General features: G+C 45.8%; 1 protein-coding gene across 6 annotated transcripts in view; it reads right to left on the bottom strand.

Annotated features, from left to right (window-relative positions):
* Positions 1-10,073: 10,073 nt before the first annotated feature.
* Positions 10,074-20,879, bottom strand: part of Rhobtb1 (Rho related BTB domain containing 1) — a 136,387-nt gene continuing 125,581 nt past the window's right edge. For all 6 annotated transcript variants that reach the window (XM_029482899.2, XM_021173633.3, XM_021173636.3 and 3 more), the window contains 3 exons: positions 16,017-16,105; positions 12,789-12,894; positions 10,074-12,336 (listed from right to left, as the gene is read on the bottom strand). In XM_029482899.2, the coding sequence (XP_029338759.1) occupies positions 12,167-12,336; positions 12,789-12,894; positions 16,017-16,105 (365 nt within the window). In that variant the 3' untranslated portion in view covers positions 10,074-12,166. The remainder of the gene's footprint in view (positions 12,337-12,788; positions 12,895-16,016; positions 16,106-20,879) is intronic.

Below are 20,879 nucleotides of genomic sequence, written 5' to 3'. Positions count from 1 at the left end.
TAAATGTACCACATTTTCTGTATCCATTCCCCTATTGAGGGACATCTGGTTTCTTTCCAGCTTCTGGCTATTATAAATAAGGCTGCTATGAACATAGTGGAGCATGTGTCCTTATTACCAGTTGGAACATCTTCTGGGCATATGCCCAGGAGAGGTATTGCTGGATCTTCCGGTAGTACTATGTCCAATTTTCTGAGGCACCACTAGACTGATTTTCAGAGTGGTTGTACCAGCTTGCAATCCCACCAGCAATGGAGGAGTGTTCCTCTTTCTCCACATCCTCGCCAGCATTTGCTGTCACCTGAATTTTTGATCTTAGCCATTCTGACTGGTGTGAGGTGGAATCTCAAGGTTGTTTAGATTTGCATTTCCTTGATGATTAAGGATGTTGAACATTTTTTTCAGGTGCTTCTCAGCCCTTCAGTATTCCTCAGTTGAGAATTCTTTGTTAGCTCTGTACCTCATTTTTTTAAAATATTTTTTTTATTACGTATTTTCCTCAATTACATTTCCAATGCTATTCCAAAAGTCCCCCATACCCTCCCCCCCCACTCCCCTACCCACCCATTCCCACTTTTTGGCCCTGGTGTTCCCCTGTACTGGGGCATATAAAGTTTGTGTGTCCAATGGGCCTCTCTTTCCAGTGATGGCCTACTAGGCCATCTTTTGATACATATGCAGCTAGAGTCAAGAGCTCCGGGGTACTGGTTAGTTCATAATGTTGTTACACCTACAGAGTTGCAGATCTCTTTAGCTCCTTGGATACTTTCTCTAGCTCCTCCATTGGGGGCCCTGTGCTCACAGTCAGCTATTGGATATACCTCATTTTTTAATGGGGTTATTTGAATTTCTGGAGTCCAGCTTCTTGAGCTCTTTGTATATATTGGATATTAGTCCCCTATCAGATTTAGGATTGGAAAAAAACCTTTCCTAATCTGTTTGTCTTATTGACAGTGTCTTTTGCCTTACAGAAGCTTTGCAATTTCATGAGGTCCCATTTGTCAATTCTTGATCTTACAGCACAAACCATTGGTGTTCTGTTTAGGAATTTTCCCCAGTGCCCATATCTTCGAGACTTTCCCCCACTTTCTCCTCTATAAATTTCAGTGTCTCTGGTTTTATGTGGAGTTCTTTGATCCACTTAGACTTGATCTTTGTACAAGGAGTTAAGAATGGATCAATTCGCATTCTTTTACATGATAGCCACCAGTTGTACCAGCACTATTTGTTGAAAATGCTGTCTTTTTTTCCACTGGATGGTTTTAGCTTTCTTGTCAAAGATCAAGTGACCAAAGGTGTGTGGATTCATTTCTGAGTCTTCAGTTCTATTCCATTGATCTACCTGTCTGTCGAGATACACCGTTTCTTATATACCCTTTCCAAATTGCTATCCACAGGGCTCAGAGCTCTACTCAAGGCCCCCCTCCCCCTCCCCTCTGGAGAGTACAGCTTTCCCCACCCTCTTCTGTTTTCTTTATACCTGTTGTACCCTAGAGATACATGTGTGCTTTTTTTCAGTGTGTGTCTTCCACCATGGGTTGCAAATTCCACCATTTGGTGCTCAGAGAAGTACCCAACATATATTAGTTTGGCGTCAGTGCAGACACTAAACATTGGCCGATTGTGCTATTAGTCCTTGTCTCTGAGCCATGTCACACGCCGTGAGGCAATCTCAGACTCTCTGCCCTTGACCCTAGATTTTACCTCAGAATTGCACAAGACAACCCATTCATTACTGACTGGAATGAGCAGAAGAAACAGGATCTGTTTACCACCACTGACCTATACCATTAATTATGCTGTGTTCTTAGTGCTACAGCCAGATCTGTGTGGCTGTCAGATGCCAGAGAATGAGCTCTTTCTATTTTGGACACGTAGACGTTCAAAAGGTCCTGGATGAATTGCAATGACTTATAATAATAGTTGGGTCGAGCCTTCCTCAAAGAGAGCTGATTGGCCAAGCCTTCCATGATGAGAGATGAGAGGCACGTAGTAGGCACTGTGCTGGTAGAAGGGGTTTTCAGAGGTTATCTCGTGGCAAAATTCAGTGGCTGGGAAAGTCAGCTTCAGCCTCAGAGCTCTTGGAGTATCTGAGCGGTTGTGGGATTTGAACACTGGATATATTCTGCTTCTCTCAAACTTAGAGACAATGCAACCTGTGTGCATGGCAGGCCAGCCCACTGGGCTTTCAGAGCGTCGGGCAGCAACTGTGTTTTCTCCAGGCTTAAGGAAAAGAAGGCTCCAGGTATACTGGTCACTTTCCATTGTCAACTTGACTCCCACTTGGGAAGAGGGAGCCTCAGTTGAGAAACCTCCTCCATCAGATTGGCATGATTGGTTATGTCTGTGGGGAATTGTCTTGATGACTGAAGTGTGAGAGAGACCCCAGTCCACTGTGGGTGGTGTCATCCCTAGGCATGTGGTCTCGGTCTGTATAAGAAAGTAGGCTGAGCAAGTCAGAAAGCAGTATTCCTCTATCACGGTCTCCACTTCAATTTGTGTCTCTAGGTTTCTGCCTCAAGTTCCTGCCTTGGCATCCCCAAATATAGATTTATAATCTTTAAGCCAAATAATCCCTTCCCTTCCTAAGTTGCTTCTGGTCAGAAGGTTTTATCACAATAACAGAAACTAAACTAGAGAATGAGGGACTCTAACTTCGAAGAATTCGGATCTGGAGCTGTTTGAGATCGCCTGTGTGGATTCTGGGTCATTCATGGATTCTGGTCGTGCCCAGTAGAAGCACGTTTTTGTACAGTCTTCTCAGAGGCTTGCTCAGCCCTGATGTTTTAGAGACAGGCTCTCTCTCTCTCTTCCTGTTGGTGATGAAGACAATCATTGCTGGCTGAGAGCCAATACAGTTGAAAGACAATATCCACCGGACTGAGAGCGGAATTCCATTTTTAGACAGAGCCCGCCTTCCCATAGATGGCCATTACACACAAGGGAATTAATGTCCCTGTCACTCATAAACAACTAAAAATTAAAACAATAACAACAACAACAGCACCACCAACAAAACCCCAATAGATCCTCACAAGGATGAGTTTAGACACTTTCCCTCTCTCCTCTGCAAGGAGCTGCAGGAAGGCTTTATATCAACCCAACTACTGTCCTGATGCAAACGTTTGAGTAAAACCAGAAAACTCCATCCCAAGAGAGATGCCTCGTGCCGCAAGCTGCTACCTGCTCTGGATTTGAGTCATAGGAGGTGTTCTCTGGTATTTATTAAAACCCAGGGTCTAGTCAGAGCTCTGAGGAATGGGTATTTTATTTCTTTATATGTAATATGGAAAAATAAGAATTAGGCAGTGAACTCATGGGGATGGATTGATATCGAAGCACACATTTTTAATCTGGGAGGAGTTGGAGGGTGGAGTGGGGGTGGAGAATTATGGTAAAGACACACTGTGAAATTCCCCAAAGAATTAATACAAATATTTGAAGAAAGAAATACAGTTTAAAATTATTATTATTTTTTTTAAATCTGCTTTGTTGAAACGGGGTCTCACTATGTAGCCTAGGTTGGCTTCGAACTCTTGATACTCCTCAGTTTCTTGAGTACATGTGCCACCTAGACCTGCTAACACACACATTTTTTTGAAGCTTATTCCAAAGCTTGAGTTTCTGCCAGCCATCTCCTGGACTGGTTCAATACACATGTGGGAGAGGAAGGTGATGGTAAGGGAGACTCAGAATTGCTATTCTGGACGTTTTCAGACATGGTCACCAGCTTACAATACGCATGTGGCAGAAATTTGCCTATGTTAATGAGAATCATGACGATGTAATTTTGCACGAGATAGCGCAAAGCCCACAGCACTTTTTCAGGTACGGTCTTATGTAAGTTTGGGGCTGGGAGAACGACTGTTTAAGGTTCTTGGGCTTGGAAAACCTTAGATGGACTTATATACTGATGTTCCTCGAATGACTGGAGAGGGTTCTATGAGTAGTAAAGGGATGAGTTTTTCTTTCTTTCTTTCTTTCTTTCTTTCTTTCTTTCTTTCTTTCTTTCTTTCTTTCTTTCTTTCTTTCTTTCTCTCTCTCTCTCTCTCTCTCTCTCTCTCTCTCTCTCTTTCTTAATTTTTCTTTAAAGATTTATTTATTTTATGTATATGAGCATCCTGTAGCTGTCTTCAGACACACCAGAAGAGGGCATCAGATGCCATTACAGGTGGTTGTGAGCTATCATGTGGTTGCTCGGAATTGAATTCAGGACCTTTGGAAGAGCAGTCAGTGCTCTTAACTGCTGAGCCATCTCTCCAGTCCAGGATGAGTTTTCTTCACCCGTAGTTATTCCCCAGCACTCGGTAGCTCTGTCAGTGTGCCTCGTCTGCCTTGGTCTGTGCTCTGTTGCTTAGACAAAGTACCTGAAGCCAGCCAGCCAGCCAGCCAACAGTCAGATGTTTATTTGGTTCGTGACTCTGAGGTCTGGGACGTCCGAGGTTGGGTGTTACAGCTATAGAAGGCCTTGTGATTTTCAGAGACTCATGGGAAAAGTTAGAGGGGCCAAGGAGCCATGTGTGGGAGGAGACAGAATTTGAGGAGCAGGTTTGATTTTTGTATCTAAACCTGTTCCAGGGGAGAACTGGTTCCTTGTGTGTGACCAATAGTATGTCTCACTTCCAATTGCCAGCACTATGGCATTCAAATTTCAACAAGTCCAACAAAATTCAACACAAGTTTCAAAGGAGACAGAGTGTATCAAATAGTCTGGGAAGCCAGGGATCCCAGAATAAAGATGACGTGGTAAAGGTGACTGAGCCCTTTCAGGTGTCCTTGGATCTTCCTGACACCCCTTCCTCTGTCTCCATGCTCATTTGTTTGCCTTTAAGACAGTGGCTCTCTGGATGGGCTGGGGAGATGGCTCTGTGGTTAAGAGCACTTCCAGAGGTCCTGAATTCAAATCCCAGCAACCACACTGTAGCTCACAACCCGTCTGTAATGGGATCTGATGCCCTCTTCCAGTGTGTCTGAAGACAGCGACAGTGTACACACATATATAAAATAAATAAACAGTGGTTCTCAACTTTCCCAACACCGTGACTGACAGTTCCGGATGTTGTGGAAATGCCCAAGCACTTTACTTCATGGCTCCTGCATAACTGTGAGTCTGCTACTGTTAGGAGTCGTAATGTAAATAGTTGATATGCAAGATATTTGATAAGCGACCCCCAAAGGGATCTCAGCCCATGGGTTGGAAACGGCCCTTCTGAGCGCTTATACCCAAGGCTCATTGCTGTGCACTCTTGGGACCACTCTCTTAATTCTCCCACCCGAGAGGGCCTACCTTCATCCGCTACCCTCCAGTACCGCCCAGTACTTGGCAAAGGTGACTCAGTAGTCTGCTTCCCCAGTACCCTTGAGACCAGTTGAGTGGGACTCCTCCACACCCTCAACCCCTGCCCCCACCCCCACTCCCACCGCTCGGTTGGTTCTTATCCCTCTCTTCTATTCACATTCCAAGGGCATTTCCTAAGTAAATCCTTTCCATGTGAGCCTTCATCTCAGGGTCTGCGTAAGAAAACACTGTGAAAACGGAAAGACAAACTCAAGGCTCTTAACCTTGGTGCGTGGCTATAATGTACTCCAAATATCTGGTTAAGATGGTCCTGCCCTTTATTTTTTGGGCGCTGGGAGGATGGAGCCAAAGTATGCAGCCTTGGTCCACCCAGTTGGGTCCAGGAATGAAGCATTTGCCTGAAAGGAAAAGAGCACCAAGGAAATGTATTGTAATTAGCATACCGGAAGTCTAACCACCTTGGCTCTGTATTGCAAATGTCAGCAAAATGGAGGCAATGCTAGATAGAAGCAGCCTGGCATTGCTGGGAGGCAGGCCACAGTGATTCCCCTCGCCCCCGCCCCCGCCCCCAGTCCCTTCCCCTCCCCTTCTCTCCTCTACCTCCCCTCCCTATTGCTTCCATTTCCCCCTCCTTACCCTCCTCTCCCCTCCCCTCCCCTCCTCTTCCCTCCCACCTTCTCTTTCTCTTGTCTCTTTCTTTTGTGCAAGCCCATTTAAGAATTAAATGTTTCAGCTATTTTTCCACTTAGAAATCACACAGACATTTAAAGTGAAGGGGTATCTCAGTGGTGGTGCGGATGGGGTCAAAGCATTCAACTGGGGTCAAAGCAGACCGACAGAGCGATCAGTGGTCCCAAGCCCCCGTCATCCCTATAAGTGGTGGTGTTTACCACTTGAGACAGAGTACTAGGAGAAAGAGAAGTTTTTCTTTTTTTTTTTGTTTCTTTTTTTCTTTTTCCGACAGAGTATGGAGGATTTGCAAGGCAGTGTGAACGATCTGCAGTAGAGGCAGGTTATATTTTCTTGAGCTATGTGTAATGACAAAACCCAGAAGGCAGTTTGCAGTGTGTGTGGACCAGCTCCCCAGGGAATTATTTCCCCCCTTGAACTCCAAGGTATCACTGGCAAATAAAAATTGCGATTGCACAGATTAACGGTGTGCAAGATGATGTTTGGATACCCGTGTGTATTGTGAATGGATTAAAAGCTGTGGAATCCTTCAAAACCAGGAAACCAGGAAACTTAGTATCCAAGAGACTATCGGAAAGTTATCTTTTTTTTTTTTTTCTTTTTTCTTTTATGAGGGTGAGGTGACCTAAAAAAAGCAAGGCCAGACAGGACCAAATAACTCATCCTTATAGCTCATAACATGCACTGTCAGGAAAACCCATTTAAGCTTCTCAGGTGGCAGGAAGCTAAACCTAGTTTCTCTCCTTGCTGTTCAGAGGACAGCCTGTCGCCTGGCTGGGTCAGAGTCGGTCAGCATCTGCTGAATCATGTTGTCTTGGAGCAGGGGTAGGCCAGGACTTTTATCATCAAAGTGAGTCTTTCCGTGTAGGTCCATCTGTTCGGGAGCTTGTGACTAGTTATGTCTAGAGAGGGAAGGGACCTGGAGTCCTTATCCTGTTTGGATTTTGATCTTAAGGCATAGCTAGAAAAAGGTTCACTGTAGAGATGCATATGGGGGGGGTGGGGGGGAGGGAGGGAGGGAGAGAGAGGGAGGGAGAGAGAGAGGAGCGTTGATCAGTATACCCATTACGAGTGGAATGGGAAAGAAATGGGGGTGAAACTCAGCATCCATCCACCCAATTGGACCAATTGGGAAGTAACACCAATGAAACTGCAAGAAAATGGGAATCTTGGTCAGGGTTTCTATTCCTGCACAAACATCATGACCAAGAAGCAAGTTGGGGAGGAAAGGGTTTATTCAGCTTACACTTCCACATAGCTGTTCATCACCAAAGGAAGTCAGGACTGGAACTCAAGCAGGCCAGGAAGCAGGAGCTGATGCAGAGGCCATGGAGGGATGTTCTTTACTGGCTTGCTTCCCCTGGCTTGCTCAGCCTGCTCTCTTATAGAACCCAAGACTACCAGCCCAGGGATGGCACCACCCACCATGGGCCCTCCCACCCTTGACCACCAATGGAGAAAAAATGCCCCACAGCTGGATCTTTTGGAGGCACTTCCCCAACTGAAGCTCCTTTCTCTGTGATAACTCCAGCCTGTGTCAAGTTGACACACAAAGCCAGCCAGGACAATGGGGAAATGTACTGCAACTCATATGCTCCATAGCCAGCCACCTTGGCTTTGCAAGAAAACGTGTGCAGAATAGAAATGGGTGACCTAGCAGGGGCAGCAGGAAGCAAAGGATAGACAGGCTATACTGCCATGTGGCCAGATTTCCAAACCAGAGGAGAGTTGGCGAAGCAGAGGACAGACGGGGTTTGTTGTGGAACATGTCTGTATACTGCTTATGGCATGAAACACATGCCATCTAAGCACACTTGTGTGTCTTAAGGGCAGAGATTGAACATGCAGTTAGGTGTGAAGGATAAATCAAGGCAGACACTGCACCAAGTGCTGCGGATCATGGGTGCCACAAATGTCAGGTCCCTGTGGTGAGACTGGAGGCTTTCCAGGGGGGAGCCCTGAGCTGACACTCCTCACAGGATTCTCTGCCATGTTGTGATATAGCTGAGTGACTCTCCCCAGGTGTCAGCAGATGCTGGCGACATGTTCCTGGACTTCTCAGGCTTCACACCCCGGAGCCAGAGAAACTCACATTCTCTGTAAACTGCCAGTTTGTCATATATAGCCAGTTATAACAGAAAACACCAAAGTCTCCATAAAAAAGTCAATTAAGCTTTGAGATATGTGGTTATCTCATAAATTACCACTTTGGAAAAATACACAGCGGTAGTGAGAACATGGGTTTCTTTAAAGATAAGAAATGCCATGTGAATATGTTTTTGTTTTAATCCCAGGTGTGGTATATGGGGCTGCTTCAGATCATCCGCAGCAGCTGACTATGATTTGTCTTGTGCTCTGGCAGGGGTGTGATTTTGCCTGCTTACATTTGTAATTCTGGGGACTCTTGATAGGGTATAAAAATGCCAGAGGCCTGAAAGGCTGTGGCGGCTGCTATTCCCCCGGTTGCAGCTCTTGATGATGTACCTGGATGCTCTTTGTTGGTTTGCTGGGTTGCTGGGTTGTTGGTTGCTGGTTGGAGATATCTTGCTGACTGAGACTGGACTTGTCTCCAAGGAACTCTAAGCCTAAGCCCCTAATCGGGAGGAAGTGGTCTAAAGAGATCAACACCTCCTTTCCCCTCTAATCTTTTTTTCTCTCCTACCTGGTGTTGGGAGGTTGGAAGGGGTAAGGATGGCATAAGGTGGTAGAGGGAAAAGAATCCAGTTAAAGTTAAAAGTACAGGTACATACAGCCATGGCCTAGGTGCTTAACCCAACCCCATGCCTTTTGGTAATGGCTCCTACCCGCTTATGAGCCTCATGCTTCTGCTTCTTGCTGCTTTGTGATTGCTTACATTCACAGATGCACACACACACTGCACACACATATTCTTTACGGCCAGCCTTCACCTCAGCAACAACTTTTAGGCAATGGTCAAATTCTTTTGGAGATATTACTGTTGCTTGCATACCAGAATCTGATTGTGTGTGTGTGTGTGTATCTATCTATCTATCTATCTATCTATCTATCTATCTATCTATCTATCTACCTATTATCTATCTATCTATCTATCTATCTATCTATCTATCTATCTATCTATCTATAGATATGATAATCTATCATCTTCTGGAAGTAATTCAAGAGAAGGGCTTGTGAGTCTTGAGTTACAAAGGATTCATTCAGAAACATGGCACCAACATCCCCATACTTGGGAGACAGATTGCTTTCCCTCTGGTACAATTTAGCCAGTGTCAAGAGACAGGAAAGCTGAATTTAGAGAACTTGAAGTTTTAGGATCATTGAGCTTTTGAAGATGACTGCTGGCACTTAGAGTGTTTCGGCTCCTTCTAAACCAGTAGGATCTGTGCCCTCCACGCCCCCCCCCCCCCACCCCCAATCTCCAAGGTGCTTCTCTAGAGGTACTAAGACCCATGCAGGGGTTTCAGGCTTCCAGGAAGGATTTACAGTAGAACTGTGTGCAGGTACTGACTGCACTGCTGTGCCTTCGTGCAAAGTCCCATGGGTGGAACTGTGCATTGGTACGGGAGGTGCTGGATGCATCTCATTGCTTGTCTACTATGCTTGTATGAGTGAAGTTCGACTCTTTCCCCATGCAATTACAAAGAACTCAGCCCCTCTGTAAGATCTCATGAAAGCCCTTGCTTCCATGGAAGCTCTGGTAACCTTACATGTAGCTGTCATAGATAGCGCCTTCCAGAGTCTTTCTCAGACTTGCATTTGAAGAACTTCCTCACGGGCCTACCAATAGAGACCTTTTATATTTAATTGCGTGAGGATTTTCAAACCTCCCACTGCAACCATTCCAACAGAATGGAGATGTCATGGTCTCCATTCCTTAAGACTAAGTGACCCATGGTATTGTCTAAGAAAGAGCTAAGGGGCACATGCCCCATCTACATGTTGGGAATCTCTGCTGAAAATCGCTAAGCACAAATGGCAGTCATTCATCGTTTGGTGGTTCAACAGGCGGCTCCAAGGGTGCAACACCTTTGGGGCTGGTAGCTTTCAAAATGCTATTAAAACACATGTGAGGATTTTACACAAAAGTCAAGGCATTTTTTTTTTATACCTAAACAATTTTATTTGCTTTCTGTGAAATTAAAAAAAAAAAACAAACACAAAACAAACCATCGTGGTTAAAGGCGGATCAGTGTCAACCAAATGAACCAGCCACTTGGTTCCAGCAGCTGTGAAGAACATGAGAGGATATTATTGCTTTCGTCCCATGTTCATGTATGTGTCTGTTGTGTTTTGGCAAGAGTACAATCGGATGGAGCTTTGGTTGTTGAAGTTCAACTAGGACTACTCATTGAAAACAGAACCTCTAGGTGGCTATATGTTCCTTCTCCCCAAGTCTTGACGTGTACTCTCTCCTTCCACCCATCTTCTCCTTCCATCAGCCATTTGCTCTATTAACAAAGTTAAGGGGGAAGGCTTGATCAGCTGTCCCCCTCCCTGCCCCCCCTCCCCTGCGGCTCCCTCTCTGCCACAAGAGGGTGATGCCTTCCTGGGTCTTTCTAAGCTCTTGTATCTGGTATGTGGCCAAGCCAGAAACAAAACGCCTGCCTGTGGTCTACACAGATTTTCAAATCCATATGGCATTTGGAATTTGGACTCAACTGTTTCTTTCCTGTCTTCAGAAATTCCCTCCCCCAAACAAAAAACAAACAAACAAACAAAGAAAAATCAATAGCCCTTAGCATCAGTAAGGTGACCTCTCAACAGGATGGGCCCCAGTGTCCAGCACATGACATCCCGTGGCAGGTGTGGAGCTGTGACTCTGATGATTGTGTTTGCACACACACACACGTGTATATTCTGTAACATTTTATCTGCAGAGAGGCAATGATGTTGATGCTGCTTGAGAGCTCCCCTGCTTTGCAAGTTCTGTTCTAACACTGATCTTCCCAAGGGACCCGGGGTCAGAATTACCACATAATAGCACCATTCCCCACGCTCTTAGGATTTTGGCTCCTTTTCCTGCTTGGAGAAGAAGGCAGGACCTGGCCCCTAGCTTTGTGCTTTCACAGGCTCTGTGGTGAGACCGAGTGGAGAAGCAGGTGGTCTGCCTTGGCCTACTTTAGTGGTGACCTGAATTTTCCCTGGGAAGAGTTAAAAAAACAAAAAGAATAACAACAACAACAACAACAACAACAACAACAACAAAAACCCAACTTGTCTTACAAAGTGAAGTTGGCCTCAGGTGTGAGGCCGAGGTGATTGATCCGAAGACAGTGGGATGAGCCTTTTCCCTTTCCCTTATCTCTGTTCAGGCCCTAGGAGGGTTTGCTGGTGAAGGCACAGCAAAACCACAGAGCACTTTAAGTCATCAACCCTGACATAGTTATCCAATGGTAGGACTCGAACGGCATTGTAGGGACCCGGGTCCGGCAGTCAGTCATGCCCCTGATATAGGATTGGGGTAGAATAAGCCCTTGTAATGATTGTAAGGATTATCCTCTTTGAATCTAGACCTCTTAAACAGTAGGATACTTGCCCTCACTGTAGCTCTATGGCACGGATAACCATGTAATTACTAGCACTTAAAAAGGAAATCTTGTAAATAGATAATTATACCAACGTGGCTCATCAGAACAAAGATTAAGCGCTTCCAGCTTGAATACTTCAGGCCTCTTCAGCTCAACCCTTTACCTCCCAACGAAAGGATAACTCTGTAATTATGAGTGATGCTCAGTGGTGGGGGAGGGGTGGGGCGGCAGCTTCGTGGTCAATGTGTGGCCTATAAAGTAATGCACAGTACTGTCACCTCAGTGAAATACAAGAGTCCATAGAAAAATATTCTCCAATCTGGAATCTGAGACACGAAAGCTGGATTTTGTTTTTTTCTTTGTATCAAAAGGAACAAAGTAACGGACTAAAGTGTAGTAGCTTCCTAACCAAGAAAGAAAAACAAAAAAACAAAAAAACAAAAAAAGGACATTCTGGTTGAAGGACTTCAGAGTCAGTCAGCTTTCCTTTTATGTCCCTGCTCATTCGTGGCAGGGTTTGTGCTTTGTTCCTGGTGGAGGTAAATGCACACGAGTGGAAAAGCCAGGGCCCCAGACCCAACTGTGCGGATGGCTAAGGAGACTGGTTTTGATAGTAGAGCTGTCAACCGTGGAGGTGGCCCTTAGCGGGTGACGGTCCCCTCTCTCCTCAGGCGACAGCTGGGGACGAATGCCAGAAACACCACTTTCTCCTCGAATGGTGCTTGTTCAGCGCCAGGTCCTCTTTCTCTCGTTCCCTCTTCACTCGCTGGTAGTGGTCTTCCTCCTTCAGGTACCACACAGGGGGCCAGCGGTGCCGCTCAAAGTACTCCTGGTTGTCTGCGGGGAGAGGGGGAAGAGATACTGCCCAAAGACTGTCCTGGATGCTCAGTCCTGCTTTTTGCCATTCGTAAACCTCCCAGCATGCTGGCATGGCTGCCCACAGATGCTGAGACTAAAGTCTAATGTGTGGACACTATGCTAGGCACACAGACCCAAAACCACTTGATTTTTATCCAGAGTCAGACCCTGGCTGTGCACCCCTAAATGAGGAGAGGCCTTATTTTGGCATGCTCTGCAGTAGGGTACCCTCAACTCCACTCCCTTCTTCTCCTAAGTAAGACATCCCGCAAAGAGATTCCCCCAACCGAAAAATTCTCTGGGTCATGTCACTTGAATGTGTGACTTCCGCACACTCAAAGGGAACTGACCACCGAGTCTGGCCCCTCCCAAGGGGTTTATTTAGAGAGGGCAAGCAATGGTTGGCAGGGAGCTCGCAGACATGCTCTTACCTGCTGACTTGGATTTGATTTCCTTGCGGAACTTGGAACAGACGCTGTTGTAGTTGGTGCAGATGTGATGCAAACACCAGGCGGCTAGCTGATTGGCATTGTGAAACTGCAGGAAAGGGACCAGATTAGGGTCAGACTCTTGTTTGCTGAAGCGAGGCAATGGGCCAGTGCTATGGCTCAGCAGGTCAAGGTGCTTGCGGCCAAGCCTGATAACTGAGCTTGATATCCAGGACCCCATGGAGGTAGAAGGGACCCGGCCCCTGCAATTCATCTGACCTCCAAAGGCATGCTGTAGCATGTATACATACATACATACATTCACACAAGTGTGCATGTATATGTGGCCAATAAATGTTACAAAGATTAAAGCAAGCCTCCAAAGAAACTAGAAACATTATGAGGGTGGGGGGGGGGGGGTGGAGAAAGATAAAGGCCTGTAATACAGGAAAGCTCTTGTTTAGATCTCAGGGGTTTGACTTGGACTGTGGCTCTGATGTCAGCTACATACAGTGTTCATGTACCCTCCCTTGCTCCCTCCTGAGATAGACGGTCCCCAAAATAAACTCCGTATCGCACGGAAAGTTTCAAGTATGCCCGATTCTCCTGCCCGGCCTGCCCCCTGGCCCTTCCTGGTGATAGGTGACCATGTGTGCCCTCTGGACAGTACCAGCCAGCAGCAGATAGAAACGATGTCATCTCTGTTTACAGAGCCTTAGCAATGGAATACTCCGTGTCACATGTCAGAGCTCAGCTTGCCCGGGGCCAAAGATGGAAAGAGGAGAAGACAGTGTGCAGCGGCTGCCCTGTACCTGCCCTCTGGGTTGTGTAAGAGGGGACATCTGGGTGAGGTGGGGGAATCTGAATACACCACCCAGCTTTTCTGAGCCTGGGGAGGTGACAGCTGATATCCCCAAACCAGGTGGTCCACTCCCCCATGTCTCCTCTGATCTGGTAGGATACCCTTGCCCTTCTTCACGCATCTTGTGTGTTTCTTCAGCTAATGGGGAACTTGGGAAAGCCAGCTTGGTTCTTCTGATGCTTGGCTATTCATCCTGTGAAAGCCACTCTGAGGAGACAGAACCCACAACCCCAGTCATGGAGATGGTTGCAGGCTGGTCCTTCCAGCTTCTCTGAGTATTCAGTTTGAGTCTGCGTTTAGGATTGGGGCAGTGGGGTACTGGGTGGGCATTGTGTGTGTGTGTGTGTGTGTGTGTGTGTTTCTATGCTAGCTCAGAGAACTGGCCGCATGACTTGCTTCCCCTGAGCTCAGTGACTCAGTCTTTGGCGTTCAGAGCGGTCGCAGTGGGGGAATTTACACCATGGAAGTCAGCAACAGCAAAGGATCAGGGTTCTGCTGACTGAAACCCTCTCTGGGTTAAAGGCTAAAGGATGGGCTAAGATACAGGCATCATGGTCACTTCCTGCTGGGGTTTGTACGGGCTTAGTAATCATACCACAGACTGGTGTATAGGCAGGTGGGGAGGAGCCAGGAGGGAAGACAGCAAATGTCACATCTTTACTCCCAGTGAATTGTCCAGTAGTGCATTCTGAGTCATTCCAATTTCTTCTATGCAGGGTGCTTATGGAGAGAATCGAATTTTGGACAGCTAGTTCTGGCGAAGCCTTGGGGTTCTTACTGCAGTGCGTGATTGGCCCTCATTGAATGGGTTTTCAGATCGGGTTTTAGGAATCTCTGTTCATGTCTATTTCTCTCATTTGCTTTTCAAAGCAGAGAATCTGCTGCTTGGAGATCTTTGAGGGACTTGGGAATCATACAACAAGTGCTCTTGTCAAGTGTCAAGCCAGAGGGACTTGGCCGTTCCAAGTCCCAGTCTACCTCCTCCCCACGAATGGAGCGATCGCCTATGGCCACACTTGGCTGGGCTGAGCAACACCTGCTATACTTCCACTGTCCCCTTTCTGAGGTCCCTCCTCCCCTGTGATTGGGAAATGTCCATTTAAATGGCCTGACCTAAGACTTAGTTAGCACAGCCCTGAACAAAGAAACCCAAACTCCACAGGCAGAAAAGAAAATGCACTTATGAAGTATGCATATGTACACACACACACACACACACACACACATGCACCTTACGCACACATGCACATACACAAAACAAAACATGCATTCAGAACTTATTTCGCATCCTCTGTCTCTGGAATGTAAATGGCTGTTGATAAGTCTATGCCGGGACTGGATCATTCTGCCTACACACTCTGCAGTGTTAGAAAACCTTCCATATCTGCTTCACAGCTCTTTCTTGAATATTCTTTCTCCCTTGGTTCTCAGTCTGTAAGGTTGGCAGGTCACAGGTTGCCTTTTTCATGTCTTGTGGATGAGGAGACGGAGGCGGAGTTTATCTTTGTGACCGAGGCTTTAGTTGGACATTACCTTTCTCTGGAAGAGGTGTGTGTGTGTGAATATGTGTGTGCACATTGTGGTGGTTTGTATATGCTCGGCCGAGGGAGTGGCACTATTAGAAGGTATGGCCCTGTTGGAGTAGGTGTGTCACTGTGGTGTGGGCTTTAAGACCCTCATCCTAGCTGCCTGGAAGTGAGTCTTCCATTAGCAGCCTTCAGATGAAGATGTAGAACTCTCAGCTCCACCTGCACCATGCCTGCCTGGATGCTGCCATGCTCCCACCTTGATAATAGACTGAACCTCTGAACCTGTGAGCTAGTCCCAACTAAATGTTTTTATGAGTTGCCTTGGTCATGGTGTCTGTTCACAGCAGTAAAACCTAACTAAGACACCTGTCTACGCACATGCATGGATGAAGTTTGTGTAGGGATCACAGACGCAGATACTAACAAACCCGATCTTAGAAAACTGCAGGGAGCTTCAGCAAACTGTTCGTTTTCAGGGTGGGGGTGGGGCATGTACAAAGCTTTATGGAATGTTCTAGAAACTAATTGTTCTTGGCCAAATTCTTGTCCAAGAACTCAAAGAAGGAAGAGGCAAGATATCCCCCCCTAAGCTGGATGTTCTCTTGTCTACAAAACCTACTGTCTCAGCAGGGTGAGACAGGTATTGGATGTGGGGGGGGGGTCCCCTGTTCTTTCTGGCGAGTATGGAATGTCGCCTGAAATGTAAAACTCTCTGATTTCCTCTGCATACAGGCATACCTCTGTGGCATCTTTATTTGGGTGATGTGATAGTGGGATGTTTTGTCAGTGTGAAAGTGGGCTCATGGGACACGCCTGAGATAGAAAGGACCGCAAACTTACCTGTGCCAGCTCCAAGTAGGAAAGAACGTCACCATCGATGCTCACACCACTGACAGCGGCCTTGGTGAGCTCCTGGACAGCATGCTGCTCTGGGGGAGGAGAGGGCAGGACAGGGTTAAGATGCCCACCCTAAGCCAGCCTTCCTGGCCTGCAGGGGCTGGTCTGGATACCTCTAGAAAAAGACTGGAGGTGAAGGACACAGTTCTGGACAGACAGTGCAAACGAATCCAGGGCTGATTCAGGCTCTAGGCCAGCTGTTCTTTCTCAACCTGTGGGTCTCGGCCCCTTTGTGGGGTGTGTGTGTGTCACATATCAGATATCCTTTAATCACATATTCACATTACAAATCATTATAGTTATCAAAATTACAGTTATGAAGTGGCAATGAAATGATTTTATGATTGAGGGGTCTGTAGGTAAAGGTCATAGTGTTAGGAAGATTGAGAAGCACCATTCTAGAGGGCTTGGGTCTGTGCTTCTAGAATACTCAGAATCCTCCAGACCTTCCTGACCCTGCCTAGGATGGTAATCATGGGTTATTTGTGACTATTTAAATGCAGATAATTAATATTTGGCTCATTGGCCACACCAGCCCTGTTAAGTGCTCAGTAGCCACACATGCCTACCATCTTGGAACGTGCAGACACAGAGCATATCCATTGCTGGAAGATGGTTCTATTAGACAGTGTGGTTTCTGGAGGTCTAGCATGTCTATAGGATCCTATAACTCCAGTCACAGTGTGAGGGTATCTTCAAAGATTAAATAACGGGACCAAGTCTCCTTGGGGAATTAAAAATTGAGGATGTAGCTGAGTTGGTGTAGTGCTTGCCTACCAAGCCTGAAGACTTAGGTTTAATTCCAGCACTGCATATAACAGGCATGGTGGTCCATACCTGCGATCCCATCACTTGGGAACTGGAGGTAGAAGAATGAGAAGTTCAGGGTTTTCCTCAGCTACATAGTGAGTTTGAGGCCAGCCTGGGCTACCTGCGATACAATGTAGCTGAAAACAATAAAATAAGTGCAAAACAAACAGGCAAACGAGACATAAAATGTGAATGTATATATGTTGGTTTCAACAGTTACAAACAGACCACCTAGGCTTCAAGCTTTTGGATTATAAATTTGGAGAAGAATATTGGTCCTAAGTAATAAAACTGCAGTTTGAGAGAGTGGTGTCTGCTTAAGAGCTTGCACCGCCCAGCTCCGGACGCTGGAGTTGAAACTGTGGTTCTGAGAGTGAGGTGACTTTTTGTTGCCCCTGCTCGGGTCGTCTCCAGCCCCAGGTTAGCATGGGTGGGTGACGTTTTGGTGTAGCAGTTTCCAGCTTTTGATAATGACAGCATCAGGGGTGCTGTGGTGGCTCCCTACACTGCAGGCTGACCACTTTCGGTTTGCATTTCTGTTTACTCCAATTGCAGATGATGATGATGATGATGATGAATGAATTTAAAAGTTGTGTTCATCCAGCCTCGGGCCAGTACACTGTTTTCTCAATTGTCTGGGCTTACTTTGTGCTTCTGTGCCCCATTCTGGTAATCCCTACACTATTTCAAAGTTTTTAATTGTTATTAAATGATGAAGTATGATCGGTACTGACCTATATAACATGATGAACTTAATAGATAAACATTGTATGTATCCTGACTGCCCCACTGGCAGGCTTATACTTCCTGGTTAATCTCTCTCTCTCCTTAAGCCTTCCAATCCCTTGATATGGCTTACCACAGTTTCCAAAGGTTCAAGTGGGAGAAAGGAAGCGCTCTCCTTTCAACTCTAAAGATAGAAATGGTGATTACGTTTAATAAGGAGGAGCTGGAGAGGTTAAGAACACTGGCTGCTCTTCCAGAGGTCCCGAGTTCAATTCCCAGCAACCACATGGCAGCTCACAACCATCTGTAACTCCAGTTCCAGGGGATCTGGCATCCACCTCACAGAGACATATATGCAAGCAAAACACCAACACACATTAAATAAATCATTTAGTAAGGAAGGTAGATCAAAATCCAGGACAGCCCCAAAGCTAGCCTGCCAATTGTGAAGAGGGTCTTGCCAGTGAAATACACATGGACAGCTTTGTTGGTATCTGGAGGAAATCTTAAAGGTCTGGATAGAAGATCAACCTAGGTACAACATCCCTTCAGTTCAGCCATGCCCACTTCAGAGCAAGGCCAACTCCCTTCAGTTCTACAAAGGCTTAGTCAACAGAGCCAACAGAGCCTGGTTTGTGGGGTTGAAGGAAAGACATTGTCACTGAAATAGATGAATGGAAGTTAACACCTTAAGAGCCAATTGGAAGCTGTAACAAATCACATGGAAGTTCCAGCTGAGGTCACTGAGGAAGGCTCTCTATGTAAGAGACCCTCAGCATGAACACAACAGCCTCGTACTGAATGAGGCACCATCTGGGGCCTGCACAGCTAGAGAGACATCCTCCTGGCTGGTTGCAAAGTCTCAAAGGATGGCCCAACCATCATGCTTGGGGACTGAGGCAGCTGTGAGCTTTAGGTTAAAGTGGATCTTACTTTCTATATGAGTCTTGAGACCCTGTTCCTCTAAGATCCCTAAAAGGACTGTCAAAATAGGAGGGAAGAGTGTCTGGCGGCCCAGGGTCCCAGTTTCACTTCTGTTGTTGTGACGAAGCACTCAGACAAGAGCAGCTTAAGGAAGAAAGGGCTTATTCGACTTAAATCCCAAAGGCAGAATGATCGCCACTGCACACGGTTGCAAAGACAACAGACTTTGAATATTATCTATAAACTCTCTGGTAAATGGGTGAGGGGGGGTTGGCAGGTAACTCAGTCAAAACCCTTTCCATCATATTGGCATGAGAATCAGGATTTGGGTCCCCAGAACGCTTGCAGGAGCCAGGCTGTGTGGCAGCTGCCTATGATCTGAACAACTGGAGGCAGAGCTCCCTGGGGCGAGCTGCCTAGCTCCACTGAGACCCAGGTTCAGCAAGAGATCCTACCTTAATAAGTAAAGTTGAGAATGATGTCTGATGTCAGCTTTGGGCTTCCACATACCTGAGCACACACGTGTGTGAGCACCTACATAGAGGTGCGGCTATACCTACATGTGCAAGCGTACGCACATACATGGAAAAAGCACAGAAGAACGGGAAGCGTTTGGAGATGCTGACTTCCATTTTGACAGACATTCTACTGAGGGAAAGTCACCATCAAACAGGGTTCCCATACTACCGAGTGATCGTCTATGAAAAGAAGGGTCGGTTGGTGAGCCAAATATGGATGTCATCTGGTCAGAAAAAGCTTCCTCAGCTACTGTGACATTTAACCCTTGATCAATGACCTGTATCAGGACCTAGGCATGAAGCTTCCATTGTGGCTAGAGGCTATGGCTTGGTTTTATTTTCATTTTCTAAAGCTATTATTATTATTATTATTATATTATTTTGGTGAAAGTTTCTCCATTTTATAGAGGTAGTTCTGCTTCACACTTAACAGACTGCTGCTTCGTATAAACATAAGTTTAACACTCACTGAGATACCGAGAATTTTATGCTACAGTGGCCTGGGGCTGACATGGCTGTCTCTGAGGTGTGCCTGCACTGTCCAGGCATGCCTGCCTCCTACCTGGCTCTGTGTTCCTGAGCCCATACACTTGTTTGCACAAGCTGCTGTTTTCTTTGATACAGCCTTCCTCAGCTGGGTGGATACACAGTACTACTTAAAGCTAAGTTTCCCAGAGAGGGCATCTGGACTCCCTAAGTAACAGCAGGTGTGATGGTTAACCTTGACTGTCAACCAGACAGGAACCAGGATCACCAAAGAAACAGGCTTCTGGGCCTGACTATGAGGATGGTTTGGGGAGGTCTGACCTTGGTGGGAAGACCCACCCGGAGCATGGTCCTGCCACCTTATGGCAGACTGCATGAAAGGAGGAAAAACAGAAGATCCCAGCATTCAGTCAGATCTCTGCTTCCAGGATGCAGATGCAGTGTGACCAGCTTCCTCTTGTGTGTGCGTGTGTGTGTGTATAAAATATATATTATAAATTGTATATTATAGAAATAATGTTTGTATATATTATGTCATATAATATATAATATGTATTATATATTATATATAATGCATATTGTATATTGACCCATGTACCCAGAAAGCAAAGGGCCAAGAGGGGACTCTGGGGGAGCTGATTTTGTTCCTCTATTCTTTGTCATTCTGTCATATATATATGTGTGTATGTAATATATTATATGTTCTATATTATATATTATTATATGACACAATATGTTAATAATATACTTGTAAAATTGTTTTATAAGTTTTATATATGAAAAATAAAAATATTTATAAACTATTTATGATATATAACATATAATAAATTATCTAATAACATCTAATAATATATATTATAAGTCTGCATCCCAAGAGCTGGGATTAAAGACATGCAGCACCACTATCAACATGTAAATAGTGTCGGAGATAGAGATTTGCCAGAGGGGTCTTGACGCACAGATTGAGGACTGTAAGTCTAAATGCTCTGCCTAACTCTGCACACACATCAAATACCGTAGGTGACTGCAGGGGCTGTGTTGGGGAGGTATTCAGATCAGTACCAACAGGATTTTATGTCGCCATGTGAGAAGCCTGGAATGTGTTCACATGGAAGCTTTCTCAGGGTCACTTCAAAACGAAATCTTTCATGTAGAAATCAACTCCATGTTATCAGTGTCAGACTTAATCTTTATCATAAAAACACAGCCATGTGGACACTGAGTACGGACCAGGTTCAAAGTATCCGGCTCCAAGTTGCCTTTTGTCTACTAAAAATAATGCAGTGTATCCTGGAAGGACAAGGACTTGTGTAACCCATGGGTAGTTACCTGGGTTGGAGCT

Source organism: Mus caroli, unplaced genomic scaffold (genome assembly GCF_978045245.1).
Source record: "Mus caroli unplaced genomic scaffold, Mus_caroli_1 scaffold_9, whole genome shotgun sequence".
NCBI lineage: Eukaryota > Metazoa > Chordata > Mammalia > Rodentia > Muridae > Mus > Mus caroli.
This window is presented reverse-complemented; position numbering and strand designations above follow the sequence as displayed.